Genomic DNA, 15,490 nt, shown 5'->3' on the forward strand with positions numbered 1-15,490 from the left:
TTTAATGCTCCGTCATATGGCACCCCCATTATATAGAAGACGTCTTGTTTGCATGCAGCAGGTAATAGACCGACCGGTAATAAATAAAACCTCTGCTTAGTCGCCGGCAGCCATTAATCATCCCTTGGAATAATGATTACCACTGCAATTTTTTTTTTAAATTCTGGATATTAGATTAACCCCGACCCACAACAAAAATGTACATCATGGGCGGCTCTCAGTTGCCGTATGTACATTTATGTCGTCCTGATCTCGCGGGCACAGCCAGCGTAACCACAAGATTAGCGGAAGGAGCGCACCCGTAATACACAGCCCTGCTGCAACTGCCGAGATGAAAACGCCGATCCCAGCAGTTAATCTCTTCAGTACTGCGATCAGACATGATTGCAGCACTGTACAAGGAGCCGCCTCCTGTACTGCTGATCGCCAGTCCTGGAGGCTCCATGGACACAGTCCAAAGGTCCCCAGGGCCGTTTCTTATTTATGCCTATACGGGCGTTCTTTATATTTGTTAATAAAGGAAAAAAAATAAAAAATAAGTGGAATGTTTAAAGGGGTAGACCCAGAATCCACAATTCTCACCTACTTACGGGATAGGTGATAACTGATCGCTAGGTGTCCCACTGCTGTTACCACACCAAACTACCCGGTACCTCTTCTCAGTACAGATGGGGGTGCAGTGAAGGAGCTTGAATGGAGCAGCAGTCGAGCATGGGTTTCGGCAAATCCATTCAATGTCTATGGGACTGAAGAAAACAGCCGAGCGGGGTACTCTGCTGTTTCTGGTCAATCCCATTTGAATTGAGCAGCAACGCGCTTGCTCGATCGCTGTTGGTACCCATTAAATTACAAACAATTAGACGCTAAGCTATACGTACCCAGAAATGGTACAAATAGAAAGTACAACTTGTCCCACAAAAACCAAGGCCGTGTTCTGCTGTGTCAACATAAAAGCTCTACAATCTAAAATGCCAACACGAAAAAACAAGTCTGGTCCTTGAGTCCAAAATTGGCTGTTTTTGGAAGACAACGGTAACCGAGTTAATTGAAAAGTTCCTAAATAAACGCCAACACCAGACGGTCTTCTCGGAAGCTGGTGGAGAAGCCGGGAGCTTTACTCCTTGGTTCTCCTTTTGGCTAATGTGTAAGGAAGAGGCAGAGCTCCTATAAAGGGGCATAACTTTTGCTTTCCCACTGGTGACCAATCAAACTAGGCACTGACCCCGTTTCTCACACCTATTGCCCTAGTGTGAACTTGGGTAGGGGGAGATACAATTAATGTTTTTTGTTTTTTTTTCCATAGGTACTAGGTTGGGGGCGGGGGGAGTACAAAACACTGGATATTCGGATGCTCATGCTCTTACTCAGGGCCTCTTGACGTCTATCCCCTGGCATTACTTAAAGGGACTCTTCATTTTCTTGATTTATTTGTAGGTTATTCCAAACTGGAAGGAACAGGAGTGGAATTCGGAGAAGCCAGAGAACTACGCCGGGATCTTTCATTTCCATTTCTGGCGTTTCGGGGCTTGGGTGGACGTGGTGATCGATGACCGGCTGCCGACCATCAATAATGAACTGATTTACTGTCACTCCAACGATAGGAACGAGCTGTGGTGCGCCCTCGTGGAGAAAGCTTATGCCAAGTATGTCCTTGTTCTCAAAGGTTCTCCGGCCTTGTTACCTGTCCCTCACGTATAATGGGGGCAGCAGATCTCCCAGGCCTATATCTATTACTCATTACTCGTCTTTGGTGTTTACCTTTCTACCGTGATTGGTTGAGCTCACAATATGATGCACCCCTTTTCTCTAGGTGTTTGTTCCAGGCAAAGTACTTTATAAGATCTACGTTTACCAAGTACCCGTGGGTTCCAATATGCGGAGCTCATAACCTCCATGCAGGGGTAGATAAAGAGTGGTTGGACAGTGCTCGAGGCACTGGATGACTCTACTGGGGCTAGTGGTGGTCCCCTCTTGGAGCATTCGATGTTGCATCTTCCTTTCTATAGGTTTAGCCTTCTACCTTGTGTGACGTCACCGAATCCTCCTGCAATGACATCACAATTTTTTTTTTCTGGGGAGGGGGTGGGGCTTAGCTGAGGCTCTGATCTGTTAATTTACATAGAATCCTGTATAAATATCCCACTTCCATAGATAAAACCTGAGTAAACGCACACTGATTTTCCCTCTATAATCCCAAAGGTCAGTGGTTAGGTACCAAAATTTTAACACATTACATGACCCTAAAAAACCCTTTTTAAGTTTGGGCTCCACCTTTGATTCAGGTGGGGGGGGGGGGAGCAGCCAATTGCCAGGTTATATGCTGTTGTCAGATCTTATCATGGCTTGCTTTTTATTCCATCTGTAGATTGTGTTGAGGCGATCCGTCCCACAGGCCATTCAGCAAGAACAATCCTCACCTATCCACAGGATATATGTATAATCTCTGTGGCCCCACTGATTACTGTACTGGGGGTCCAGAGTACCTATCTGCTCCACGCAGCATGACACTGGTGAGGAGTTGAATGGAGCGGAGGTCGAGCGCGCGCACTGCTGCTCCACTTAATGGCTGCGGGGCTGATGGAAAAAGCAATATCATGTGGTGAGGAGGAACAGGGGACTCGAGACCCCCGTTCTACTGATCAGTAGGGCCCCAGTGCTCATACACTAATCACTTATACAATGGATAGGTGATAAATGTTCGTAGTGGGGAAACTAAAAAATAAATATGTCCAAGTTCAACCAAGAAATCGGAGAAAGGGAAGGGAGAAACGATAGAACTTTGTTTTACCCCTATTGATCCAGAGGTTAAAGTTAAAAAAATTAAATAAATACCCATAATGCATTAACCAATCTTCCCTAAAAAGGAAAAATTCCCTCTTGATCCCGAGTGGCGATAAGACTGGGTCAGCATTCAAACAAAAATTCTACGCATTGAGGCCCCATTTACACGACTGTAAAAATTCTACGTAATTGCGGACCGTAATGCGGTCTACAAATACGGACCCATTCAGTTCTTTTGGCCGCCGACACCTTTCTGTATCGCTACGGATGGGTCCCCGTGTTGTAGAACTGTGCCAGGAGTTATGGAGCACGGCCGTATTTTTCCGTGCCGTGTTCCCATACTTTGTATAAGAGAAAATACGGGCAGCAGCCGGCCGTGCCCGCAATCGCGGCCCGTGATTGCGGGCACGGCCGTGTGCATGGGGCCTGACACAGGAGCTGATATTTTTTCGTTCTTATCTAAGCCTTTTTTAAAGCCATCTACTGCTCCTATCATCTCCCGCGGGCGGCTGTTCCACAGATTCACAGTAAGGGTATGTTCACACACTTAACAAAAAACGGCTGAAAATAGGGAGCTGTTTTCAAGAGAAAACAGCTCCTGATTTTCAGACTTTTTTGCGGCGTTTTTTTACGGCTGTTTTTTTGCATCCGTTCCGGGCTGTGTTTCAGGTTTTTAACAGCCAATTTTGACCCGTTTTGCATCCGTTTTTGTTCCCTGTCTTTTTAAAAAAAGGATGAATTTAATTTGTACGTTTCTTGCCACGTACTTCCCTCTGTATATCATGCCGCACACTGCCCTCTGTATATCATGCCGCACACTGCCCTCTGTATATCATGCCGCACACTGCCCTCTGTATATCATGCTGCACACTGCCCTCTGACGATACTGCCCTCTGTCGATACTGCCACACCGACCCCCCCCCCCCTTGTAGGTAGTGGCTACACAGCACCCTTGTACATAGTAACCCCCTATAGATGGCACCCCCACCCCTACCTTCCTGTAGGGGACAGCTCCAGGAGAAGTCCCTAACTTCACTGTCCATATATGGACAGTGAAGTCATGGACTTCTCTTGGAGCGGAAGCTGTGGCCGAGAAATAGGGATTCGGCTCCTACAGGGAGCAACAAAATCGGCTGTGTGAATAACCCCATTTGGGGTCTATTCTTCCCACTGCAGCCATGTGATGGCTGCTCAAAGAACGGCCGTCATACGGCCGAGAATCCCTGTCGTGTGAATAGGGCCTTAGTGTGTCCAAATCCGCTTGCAGTTTACGAACATCTTCCATAGACTGAACAATAATACATAGCTTGGTGTCGTCTGCAAAAATAGAAACTGTGCTATTAATCCCATCCTCTATATCATTAATAAATAAGTTGAATAATAGTGGTCCCAGCACTGAACCCTGGGGTACACCACTTATAACTGGGGACCATTCAGAGTAGGAATCATTGACCACAACTCTCTGGATACGGTCCTTGAGCCAATTCTCAATCCAATTACAAACTCTACTTTCTAAACCTATAGTCCTTAATTTACCCATTACACATCTATGAGGGACCGTGTCAAATGCCTTTGCAAAGTCCAAAAATACTATATCCACAGCGACCCCTCTGTCTAGGCTTCTGCTCACCTCTCATGTAAACACTATATCCACAGCGGCCCCTCTGTCTAGGCTTCTCCTCACCTCTCATATAATCATTATATCCACAGCGGCCCCTCTGTCTAGGCTTCTACTTCTCATATAAACACTATATCCACAGCGACCCCTCTGTCTAGGCTTCTCACCTCTCATATAATCATTATATCCACAGCGGCCCCTCTTTCTAGGCTTCTACTTCTCATATAAACACTATATCCACAGCGACCCCTCTGTCTAGGCTTCTCCTCACCTCTCATGTAAACACTATATCCACAGCGGCCCCTCTGTCTAGGCTTCTGCTCACCTCTCATGTAAACACTATATCCACAGCGGCCCCTCTGTCTAGGCTTCTACTTCTCATGTAAACACTATATCCACAGCGACCCCTCTGTCTAGGCTTCCACTTACCTCTCATATAAACTCTACATCCACAGCGGCCCCTCTGTCTAGGCTTCTACTTCTCATATAAACTCTACATCCACAGCGGCCCCTCTGTCTAGGCTTCTGCTCACCTCTTCATAAAAACAGATCAGTTTGGTTTGACAACTTCTGTCCTTAGTGACAGCCAGCACGGTTTTACTATTTTTTGTCACATAATCCTGTATATAGCCCCTCAAGCATTTTCCCCATAGTGGATGTTAAGCTTACTGATCTGTAATTAGGACCTAGAGCCCTTTTTGAAAATAGGCACCACATTTGCGCTGCGCCAGTCCCTTGGCACTATACCAGTCACTAGAGAATCTCTAAATATTCTGAAGCGGGGGACAGAAATAACTGAACTTAGCTCTTTAAGAACTCTAGGGTGTTACCGATCTGGTCCCGGAGCCTTGTGCAACTTCATTTACTTCAACTTTGCTTGGATCATATCTACCTTCATCCAATTCCATATATAAATATCCACTCAATATAGAGAATTATTCTAAGAATGAGATCCATCATGAGCAGCTTGTTGATAGTTTACAGTTAGTGGACTAGAAAAATCTATAATAGTAAGGTAGAAACATTATAAAGCAGATGGATAATGTGGTGACTTTACCGCAAATGCCAATCAAAGGCGGAGCTTCACTTGAATATATTGACGCATAGTATATTTTGCTTTATTATTTTTTTATATTTCTTTTCAAAATATTTGTGCTTCTTTACAGACTGATTGGCTGTTATGAGGCCCTTGATGGAGGGAACACAGCCGATGCCCTGGTGGATTTTACTGGCGGGGTATCCGAGCCCATCGAGCTCTCAGAAGGAGATTACATCAACGACGCCAACAAAAGAAATGAACTTTTTGAGAGAGTCCTGAAAGTTCATAACCGAGGAGGACTGATAAGCTGCTCAATCAAGGCGAGTCCTCTCCCATAATAGACCGAAAGTCAAATGAATTATAGTACAGGGTGGGCCATTTATATTGATACACCTAAATAAAATGGGAATGGTTGGTGATATTAACTTCCTGTTTGTGGCACATTAGTATATGGGAGGGGGGAAACTTTTCAAGCTGGGTGTTGACCATGGCGGCCATTTTGAAGTCGGCCATTTTGTATCCAACTTTCGTTTTTTCAATGGGAAGAGGGTCATGTGACACATATAACTTATCGAGAATTTCACAAGAAAAACAATGGTGTGCTTGGTTTTAACGCTACTTTTATTCTTTCATGAGTTATTTACAAGTTTCTGATAAAGATAGTGGGGCCATTCTTCATCAATGGAAACCTCAAGGCCACGGGATATCTGAAATTGCTACATGATGATGTGTTTCCCTCTTTATGCACTGAAGCTGGCACGTTCCCTGAGTTTTTCCAGCAAGATGGTGCACCACCACATTATGGGTGTCAGGTCCGAGCATTCCTAGATGAACAGTTTCCTGGAAAGTGGATTGGTTGTCGTGGGCCAGTTGAATGGCCCCCTAGGTCTCCCGATCTGACCCCCTTAGACTTTTATCTTTGGGGTCATCTGAAGGCAATTGTCTATGCTGTGAAGATACGAGATGTGCAGCAACTGAAACCACGGATACTGGAAGCCTGTGCTAGCATTTCTTCTGCGGTGTTGCTATCAGTGTGTGAAGAGTGGGAGAAGAGGGTTGCATTGACAATCCAACACAATGGGCAGCACTTTGAACACATTTTATAAGTGGTCAGAAACTTGTAAATAACTCATGAAAGAATAAAGTAACGTTAAAACCAAGCACACCATTGTTTTTCTTGTGAAATTCTCGATAAGTTATATGTGTCACATGACCCTCTTCCCATTGAAAAAACGAAAGTTGGATACAAAATGGCCGACTTCAAAATGCCCGCCATGGTCAACACCCAGCTTGAAAAGTTTCCCCCCTCCCATATACTAATGTGCCACAAACAGGAAGTTAATATCACCAACCATTCCCATTTTATTTAGGTGTATCCATATAAATGGCCCACCCTGTAGTTATATTCTTGTATATAGGAGCAGTATTATAGTAGTTCTATTCTTGTGTATAGGAGCAGTATTATAGTAGTTATATTCTTGTATATAGAAGCAGTATTATAGTAGTTCTATTCTTGTGTATAGGAGCAGTATTATAGTAGTTATATTCTTGTATATAGGGGCAGTATTATAGTAGTTATATTCTTGTATATAGAAGCAGTATTATAGTAGTTCTATTCTTGTGTATAGGAGCAGTATTATAGTAGTTATATTCTTGTATATAGGGGCAGTATTATAGTAGTTATATTCTTGTATATAGGAGCAGTATTATAGTAGTTATATTCTTGTATATAGGGGCAGTATTATAGTAGTTATATTCTTGTATATAGGGGCAGTATTATAGTAGTTATATTCTTGTATATAGGAGCAGTATTATAGTAGTTATATTCTTGTATATAGGGGGCAGTATTATAGTAGTTATATTCTTGTATATAGGGGCAGTATTATAGTAGTTATATTGTATATAGGAGCAGTATTATAGTAGTTATATTCTTGTATATAGATGCAGTATTATAGTAGCTATAGTCTTGTATATAGGGGGCAGTATTATAGTAGTTATATTCTTGTATATAGGGGCAGTAGTTATATTATTGTATATAGGAGAAGTATTAGAGTAGTTATATTGTATATAGGAGCAGTATTATAGTAGGTATATTCTTGTATATAGGAGCAGTATTATAGTCGTTATATTCTTGTATATAGGGGGCAGTATTATAGTAGTTATATTCTTGTATATAGGGGCAGTATTATAGTAGTTATAGTCTTGTATATAGGAGGCAGTATTATAGTAGTTATATTCTTGTATATAGGAGGCAGTATTATAGTAGTTATATTCTTGTATATAGGGGCAGTATTATAGTAGTTATATTCTTGTATATAGGGTGCAGTATTATAGTAATTATATTCTTGTATATAGGGAGCAGTGTTATAGTCGTTATATTCTTGTATATAGGAGGCAGTATTATAGTAGTTATATTCTTGTATATAGGGGGCAGTATTATAGTAGTTATATTCTTGTATATAGGGTGCAGTATTATAGTAGTTATATTCTTGTATATAGGAGCAGTATTATAGTAGTTATATTCTTGTATATAGGGGCAGTATTATAGTAGTTATATTCTTGCATATAGGGAGCAGTATTATAGTAGTTATATTCTTGTATATAGGGAGCAGTGTTATAGTAGTTCTATTCTTGTATATAGGAGCAGTATTATAGTAGTTATATTCTTGTATATAGGGTGCAGTATTCTAGTAGTTATATTCTTGTGTATAGGTAGCAGTGTTATAGTAGTTATATTCTTGTATATAGGGAGCAGTGTTATAGTAGTTATAGTCTTGTATATAGGAGGCAGTATTATAGTAGTTATATTCTTGTATATAGGAGGCAGTATTATAGTAGTTATATTCTTGTATATAGGAGCAGTATTATAGTAGTTATATTCTTGTATATAGGGAGCAGTGTTATAGTAGTTATATTCTTGTATATAGGAGCAGTATTATAGTAGTTATATTCTTGTATATAGGGGCAGTATTATAGAAGTTATATTCTTGTATATAGGAGGCAGTATTATAGTAGTTATATTCTTGTATATAGGGGCAGTATTATAGTAGTTATATTCTTGTATATAGGAGCAATGTTATAGTAGTTATATTCTTGCATATAGGGGCAGTATTATAGTAGTTATATTCTTGTATATAGGGGGCAGTATATAGTAGTTATATTCTTGTATATAGGGGCAGTATTATAGTAGTTATATTCTTGTATATCTTAGGCAGTATTACATTTATATTTCTGTATATAGGGGCAGTATTATATCTGATAACTGCAACAGTAACACACACTTACCTAATGTAGGCAACTTCAGCTGATGAGATGGAAGCGCGATTGGCTTGCGGTTTGGTAAAGGGCCATGCCTACGCTGTCACAGATGTTCGGAAAGTGCGACTGGGCCATGGATTGCTCGCTTTCTTTAAGTCTGAGAAGCTAGATATGATCAGAATGCGCAATCCATGGGGGGAGCGAGAATGGAACGGACCCTGGAGTGACAGGTAATCTTGCATACGGTTACTAGATATTAAGACGGACTGCACCAACCAGTAATTTTCAGAAATGTTGTATATTGGTAACACTGGGGTTTAAAAGCTGGAAAGTTAAATCTTTTCGAACACGCTCTAATCTGGGCAGCACCTATAGCAATGTTTGTCTTGATCTTTCTGATTTACGAATAGAATTTCAGAACTAGAGTGAAGACTGACACACGATAGGAGCGTAGAAGGGGGTAATGCACTTTTTCCAAGCAATGTACATTTGTCAGTCAAGGTGCGTGAGAAGCTGGGATGACAACCCTTAAATATACAGGGTTTATGATCTTTTATGCTGCCTGTGTACCCTATACTGTTTTTTTGTTTTTGTTTTTTCCTAGTTCGGAGGAATGGCAAAAAGTAAGCAAAGGTGAACGAGAGAAGCTCGGGGTGACTGTGCAGGATGATGGAGAATTTTGGTAAGTGATTTGTTTGTTTTGAGGAACACTCACATTGGAGAAAACCTTGGAGGCTTCTCTCCTGCTGCACCAGTCCAGAGGATCTCCTACTGGAGCTTGACCGATGGAGGATAATCTTATGGTAGGTTTATGCAATTCTGCCAAAAGTAACCCCCCCATAATTTCCCCTTTTCTAGGATGATGTTTGAGGATTTTTGCAAGTATTACACGGATATCATTATGTGCCGACTCATAAACACCTCATACTTGAGCATTCACAAGACCTGGGAAGAGACGGTTCTGCGGGGGTCTTGGATTAAGCATGATGACCCATTACGGAATCGCTCGGGGGGCTGCCTCAATAACAAAACCACCTATCTCCAAAACCCACAGGTGAGATCAGTCTTTCCTGGTTTATAGGACCCCCAAAAAAAAATCGCTGTCCTGTCCCCTGTGTATCGGTGTCTGTCATCCCTGATGGAGGCTCATTATCACTATGGCAGACCTAAAAAGTAGAGTTATTTTTGTATTACTTATCTTGTGCTGATCCGGAGTGTTAGCCTATTTTACTCCAGAGCTGCATTCACAATTCTGCTGGTAGAGTTACTATGTACAGTACTGTGCCAAAGTTTTTATGCGGTTGTGGAAAACTGCTGCAAAGTAAAAAGCTTCATAAATAGAAGAGCTAATAAATATATATATATATATATATATATATTTATTTAAAACCTTTTTTTTTATCCTCAACTGAAGAGAAATCCTAAACAAATCACTATTTGGTGTGACCACCCTTCACCTCCAAAACAGTATCAATTCTACTAGGTACACTTGCACAAAGTCATGGACTTTGTAGGATTATAGTCAGGTGTATGATTAACTAATTATACCAAACCGGTGACAATGATCATCATTTTCATATGAAGTTGAGTCAGTCATTAACTGTAATGGAAACCACTGTGTAGGAAGCTTAAAACTGCTACAAAGGTGAGGTCGTGGAAAACCGTTTCATGTCACAGGTCCACCATGGCAAGACTGAGCACAGCAACAAGACACGGTAGTTGGGGTATGTTCACATGCTGACTCAAAAATGGCTAATAATTACGGAGCTGTTTTCAAAGAAAACAGCCTCTAATTTTTAGCCATTTTTGGAGCTGTTTTTCTATTAACACAATAAAAAACGGCTCAAGAAGTGAGCTTTTTGCGGGGGTAAAAAAAACGCCCCATCTGAACGAAACACAGTTTTTCCCATTGAGTTTGTAGGTGTTCATATACCATTTTTTTGGGGCGTATTTCTGGGCGTTTAAGCCCCAAAATACGGCTGAGAACACAGTGTGTGAACATACCCTAAAGGTATGTTCACACGCAGTAGCAAAATACGTCTGAACTTACGAAGCTGTTTTCAGGCGAAAACCGCTCCTGAATTTCAGACGTTTTTGCAAGTACTCGGATTTTTCGCTGCGTCTTTTACGGACGTAATTGGAGCTGTTTTTCGTCCCAAGAAGACATGCACTTCTTTGATGCGGGCGTCTTTTTACGTGCTGTCTTTTTACAGCGACGCGTAACATTACACCTTGTCTGAACACAACATCTTGAAAGCAGATGTTTGTAGGTGTAATGGAGCCGTTTTTTCAGGCATAATTCGAGGCATAAAACGCCTGATGTGCGTGTGAACATACCCTAATACTGAATCAGTAAGGTCTCTCCCAGGCAAAGATTTCAAAGTAGACTGGGATTTCAAGATGTGCTGTTCAAGCTCTTTTGAAGAATCACAAAGAAACGGGTAACGTTGAGAACCATAGACTCAATGGTTGGCCAAGGAAACTTCGTGCAGCAGATCAGACATATCAAGCTTACTTCCCTTTAAAAATCTGAAGATTTCCAGCAGTGCCATCAATTCAGAACTGACAGAAACCAGTGGGACCCAAGTTCACCCATCTACTGTTACGAAAAGTCGAGTCAGAAGTGGTCTTCAAGGAGGAATTACGACCAAAAAGCCATACCTTCTACGTGGAAACAAGGCCAAGGTCTGGAGTATAATACAGGATGTAACTCAGGATCAGTACAGGATAAGTAATGTAATGTATGTACACAGTGACTCCACCAGCAGAATAGTGAGTGCAGCTCTGGAGTATAATACAGGATATAACTCAGGATCAGTACAGGATAAGTAATGTAATGTATGTACACAGTGACTCCACCAGCAGAATAGTGAGTGCAGCTCTGGAGTATAATACAGGATATAACCCAGGATCAGTACAGGATAAGTAATGTAATGCATGTACATAGTGAGTGCAGCTCTGGAGTATAATACCGGATGTAACTCAGGATCAGTACAGGATAAGTAATGTAATGTATGTACACAGTGACTCCACCAGCAGAATAGTGAGTGCAGCTCTGGAGTATAATACAGTATATAGCTCAGGATCAGTACAGGATAAGTAATGTAATCTATGTACACAGGATAAGTAATGTATGTACACTGATACCACCAGCAGAATAGTGAGTGCAGTTCTGGAGTATAATACAGGATGTAACTCAGGATCAGTACAGGATAAGTGATGTAATGTATGTACACAGTGACTCCACCAGCAGAATAGTGAGTGCAGCTCTGGAGTATAATACAGCTTGTAACTCAGGATCAGTAATGTAATTATTTGAGGATTAAACTTTATGTACATAACTTTGTAAATACATTTTCTGCAACTTTCTAATAAACTTTGTTTTGATGCCTCACTATTTTAAAGATGTCTGCTTGCTGTCAGTGAAAGGAAACATTGTTTACATACAAAGGCTTAAAATTGGTCCTGTACAATAGAGAACTCTGATTCACTGCAACAAACACCTGTGAGTTGAACTTGATTGTTCACATTCACGAACAGCAAGCAGAGATGGCAATGGTGGGGAAAGTGTAACACCAACACAATCTTGCTGTATGAAATTCTGCAGCGACTGTTCTAACTACAAATCCTGTTTGTTTTGGTTCCCTGAGACTTGTAGTTTCACTGTTGGCTGGACGCGCACGTTACCTATATCCGGTTTGGTTTGCGCGTAGCGCCGTTTCCAATACCTGAATATCTGATTTCTGTATCTGTCCTTCTCCAGTTTGTGTTTGATGTGAAGAAGCCGGAAGATGAGATTCTAATTTGCCTACAACAGAAAACTAAGCGGACAACGCGGAAGGACGGGAAGGCAGAGAATCTGGCCATAGGGTTTGAAGTTCACCGGGTGAGACATGGTTAATAAATATTACGTGATACGGCCCATTCTAAGATTGTGGAGGTTTAAAGGAACATCGCGCTACCTCAACGTTAGTTGTCCCCGGTAGTTCCAGTGACCGTGTTATCCGTCGGTTCTTGTGTTCTTCCAGCGCGGTCCTGATTCTACTTCTACTTTCCGCAGGTGGAGCTGAACCGCAAATATCGGATGCACACATTGCAGCCTAAAGTGGCGAGTTCCGTCTACATCAACTCCCGCTGCGTCTTCCTCCGTTTAGAAATGAAGGAGGGGCGCTACGTCATCATTCCAACCACCTTTGAGTCCAGTTTGACCGGAGATTTCCTTCTCCGAGTCTTCAGTGATGTGCCTTCAAATTGCTGGTAAGGACCTCATTGCTGTCACTGCCCCATCTCTTATTGGCTCCTTATCAATTTTAGTTGTTTTTTTTCCAGTTTTTAGCAAATTCATATTGATTTTTTTTTTGTATAATTTAAAAGTTCTACAATTTCCCATTTATACTTTCTGTATTCATTTCTTATGGTTTTCAAGATCTGTCTGTTGTCATCCAGTAGGAACGTTTATTGTTTACTGTCAGTGGATAAAATTCTGTCCATGGTCATGTGATGGACGCACAGGTGCACGGCTCGTTACAGGGTCATGTGATGGACACACAGGTGCACGGCTCATTACAGTGTCATGTGATGGACACACAGGTGCACGGCTCGTTACAGGGTCATGTGATGGACGCACAGGTGCACGGCTCGTTACAGGGTCATGTGATGGACACACAGGTGCACGGCTCATTACAGTGTCATGTGATGGACACACAGGTGCACGGCTCGTTACAGGGTCATGTGATGGACGCACAGGTGCACGGCTCGTTACAGGGTCATGTGATGGACACACAGGTGCACGGCTCGTTACAGGGTCATGTGATGGACGCACAGGTGCACTGCTCGTTACAGGGTCATGTGATGGACACACAGGTGCACGGCTCGTTACAGGGTCATGTGATGGACACACAGGTGCACGGCTCGTTACAGGGTCATGTGATGGACACACAGGTGCACGGCTCGTTACAGGGTCATGTGATGGACGCACAGGTGCACTGCTCGTTACAGGGTCATTTGATGGACACACAGGTGCACGGCTCGTTACAGGGTCATGTGATGGACACAGGTGCACGGCTCGTTACAGGGTCATGTGATGGACACAGGTGCACGGCTCGTTACAGGGTCATGTGATGGACACACAGGTGCACGGCTCGTTACAGGGTCATGTGATGGACGCACAGGTGCACGGCTCGTTACAGGGTCATGTGATGGACGCACAGGTGCACTGCTCATTACAGGGGCATCTGATGGACACACAGGTGCACGGCTCATTACTGGGGCATCTGATGGACACACAGGTGCACGGCTCATTACAGGGGCATCTGATGGACACACAGGTGCACGGCTCATTACTGGGGCATCTGATGGACACACAGGTGCACGGCTCATTACAGGGGCATCTGATGGACACACGGGTCTGATAAACATACTGTAATCCATCACAAGACTATGGGCAGAGTTTTATTCACTCAAAGTAAGCAATGACCGTTCCTACTGAATGAAAACAAGCAGAGATCTTGTAAAAACATGAGGAATTAATGCAGAAAGTATATTAAAAAATTGTACGGCTTTACTGCAACATTATCAGTCTTCTCCATATATAACCCTGCCCCATCACCAGTCTTCATATATAACCTTGCCCCATCACTGTAACATCACCAGTCCTCATATATAACCCTGCCCCTTTACTGTGACGTCACCACTCATATATAACCCTGCCCCTTCACTTTGATGTCACCAGTCTTTCCGTCATATTAACCCTGCTACCTCACTCTGACCTCACCAGTTTTCCCATTAACTAGCCCTGCCACCTCATTGTGACATCACCAGTCTTTACCCTATATAACCTAGCCCACAACTGTGACATGATTACACTTTCCCATACATAACCCTGCACCATCAATGTGACATCATTACTGTTCCCCATATTTAAGAGTGCACCCTTACTTTGACATTTCCAGTCTTCCCAATATAGAACCCATCTCCCTCAGTGTGACATCACCAGTTTTCCCATCATATTAACCCTGCCACCTCACTGTGACATCACCAGTTTTCCCATCATATTAACCCTGCCACCTCACTGTGACATCACCAGTTTTCCCATCATATTAACCCTGCCACCTCACTGTGACATCACCAGTTTTCCCATCATATTAACCCTGCCACCTCACTGTGACATCACCAGTTTTCCCATCATATTAACCCTGCCACCTCACTGTGACATCACCAGTTTTCCCATCATATTAACCCTGCCACCTCACTGTGACATCACCAGTTTTCCCAATATCTAACTCTGCCTCTCACTCATTGGGCAACTAGATGTCAGCAAAACTGCAACTGCGTATTTCATCGTTGGGGTATGTTCACACGCTTATTAAAAAACGTCTGAAAAATACGGAGCTGATTTCAGAGAAAACAGCCTCTGATTTTCAGGCGTTATTGAAGCGGAGAATGATATTTGGAGCTTCTTTTGAGGCTTCTTTTCAGACGTTTTTTGAGGCGTTTTTTGAGGCGTTTTTCATAGTGTTCAATGGAAAATCAGCTCCAAAAAACGCCTCAAGAGGTGACGTGCTACTTCATTTTACAGAGCGTCTTTTTACGCTCCGTTTTTTGACAGCGAAGCGTAAAATAAAGGCTCGTGGGAACAGAACATAATTCCCAGTGAAAGCTATGGGCAGATGTTTGTAGGCGTATTAGGGGCGTTTTTTCAGGCGTAATTTGAGGCGTGAGACGCCTCCATTACGTCTGAAAATAGGTCGTGTGAACCCAGCCTTATGTTTACAAGGATAAACGTTGCAAAATAA

At 42.5% G+C, this 15,490-nt stretch overlaps 1 protein-coding gene across 1 annotated transcript in view; it reads left to right on the forward strand.

Moving 5' to 3' along the window:
• CAPN5 (calpain 5) overlaps nucleotides 1-15,490 on the forward strand; it is a 73,698-nt gene that overhangs the window by 45,015 nt on the left and 13,193 nt on the right. The window contains exons 4-10 of the mRNA XM_075851356.1: nucleotides 1,435-1,643; nucleotides 5,566-5,758; nucleotides 8,733-8,926; nucleotides 9,301-9,378; nucleotides 9,555-9,750; nucleotides 12,460-12,582; nucleotides 12,757-12,953. Coding sequence (XP_075707471.1) covers nucleotides 1,435-1,643; nucleotides 5,566-5,758; nucleotides 8,733-8,926; nucleotides 9,301-9,378; nucleotides 9,555-9,750; nucleotides 12,460-12,582; nucleotides 12,757-12,953 — 1,190 coding nt within the window. The remainder of the gene's footprint in view (nucleotides 1-1,434; nucleotides 1,644-5,565; nucleotides 5,759-8,732; nucleotides 8,927-9,300; nucleotides 9,379-9,554; nucleotides 9,751-12,459; nucleotides 12,583-12,756; nucleotides 12,954-15,490) is intronic.

The sequence above is a fragment of the Rhinoderma darwinii genome, chromosome 2 (genome assembly GCF_050947455.1).
Source record: "Rhinoderma darwinii isolate aRhiDar2 chromosome 2, aRhiDar2.hap1, whole genome shotgun sequence".
In the NCBI taxonomy this organism is placed as follows: Eukaryota; Metazoa; Chordata; class Amphibia; order Anura; family Rhinodermatidae; genus Rhinoderma; species Rhinoderma darwinii.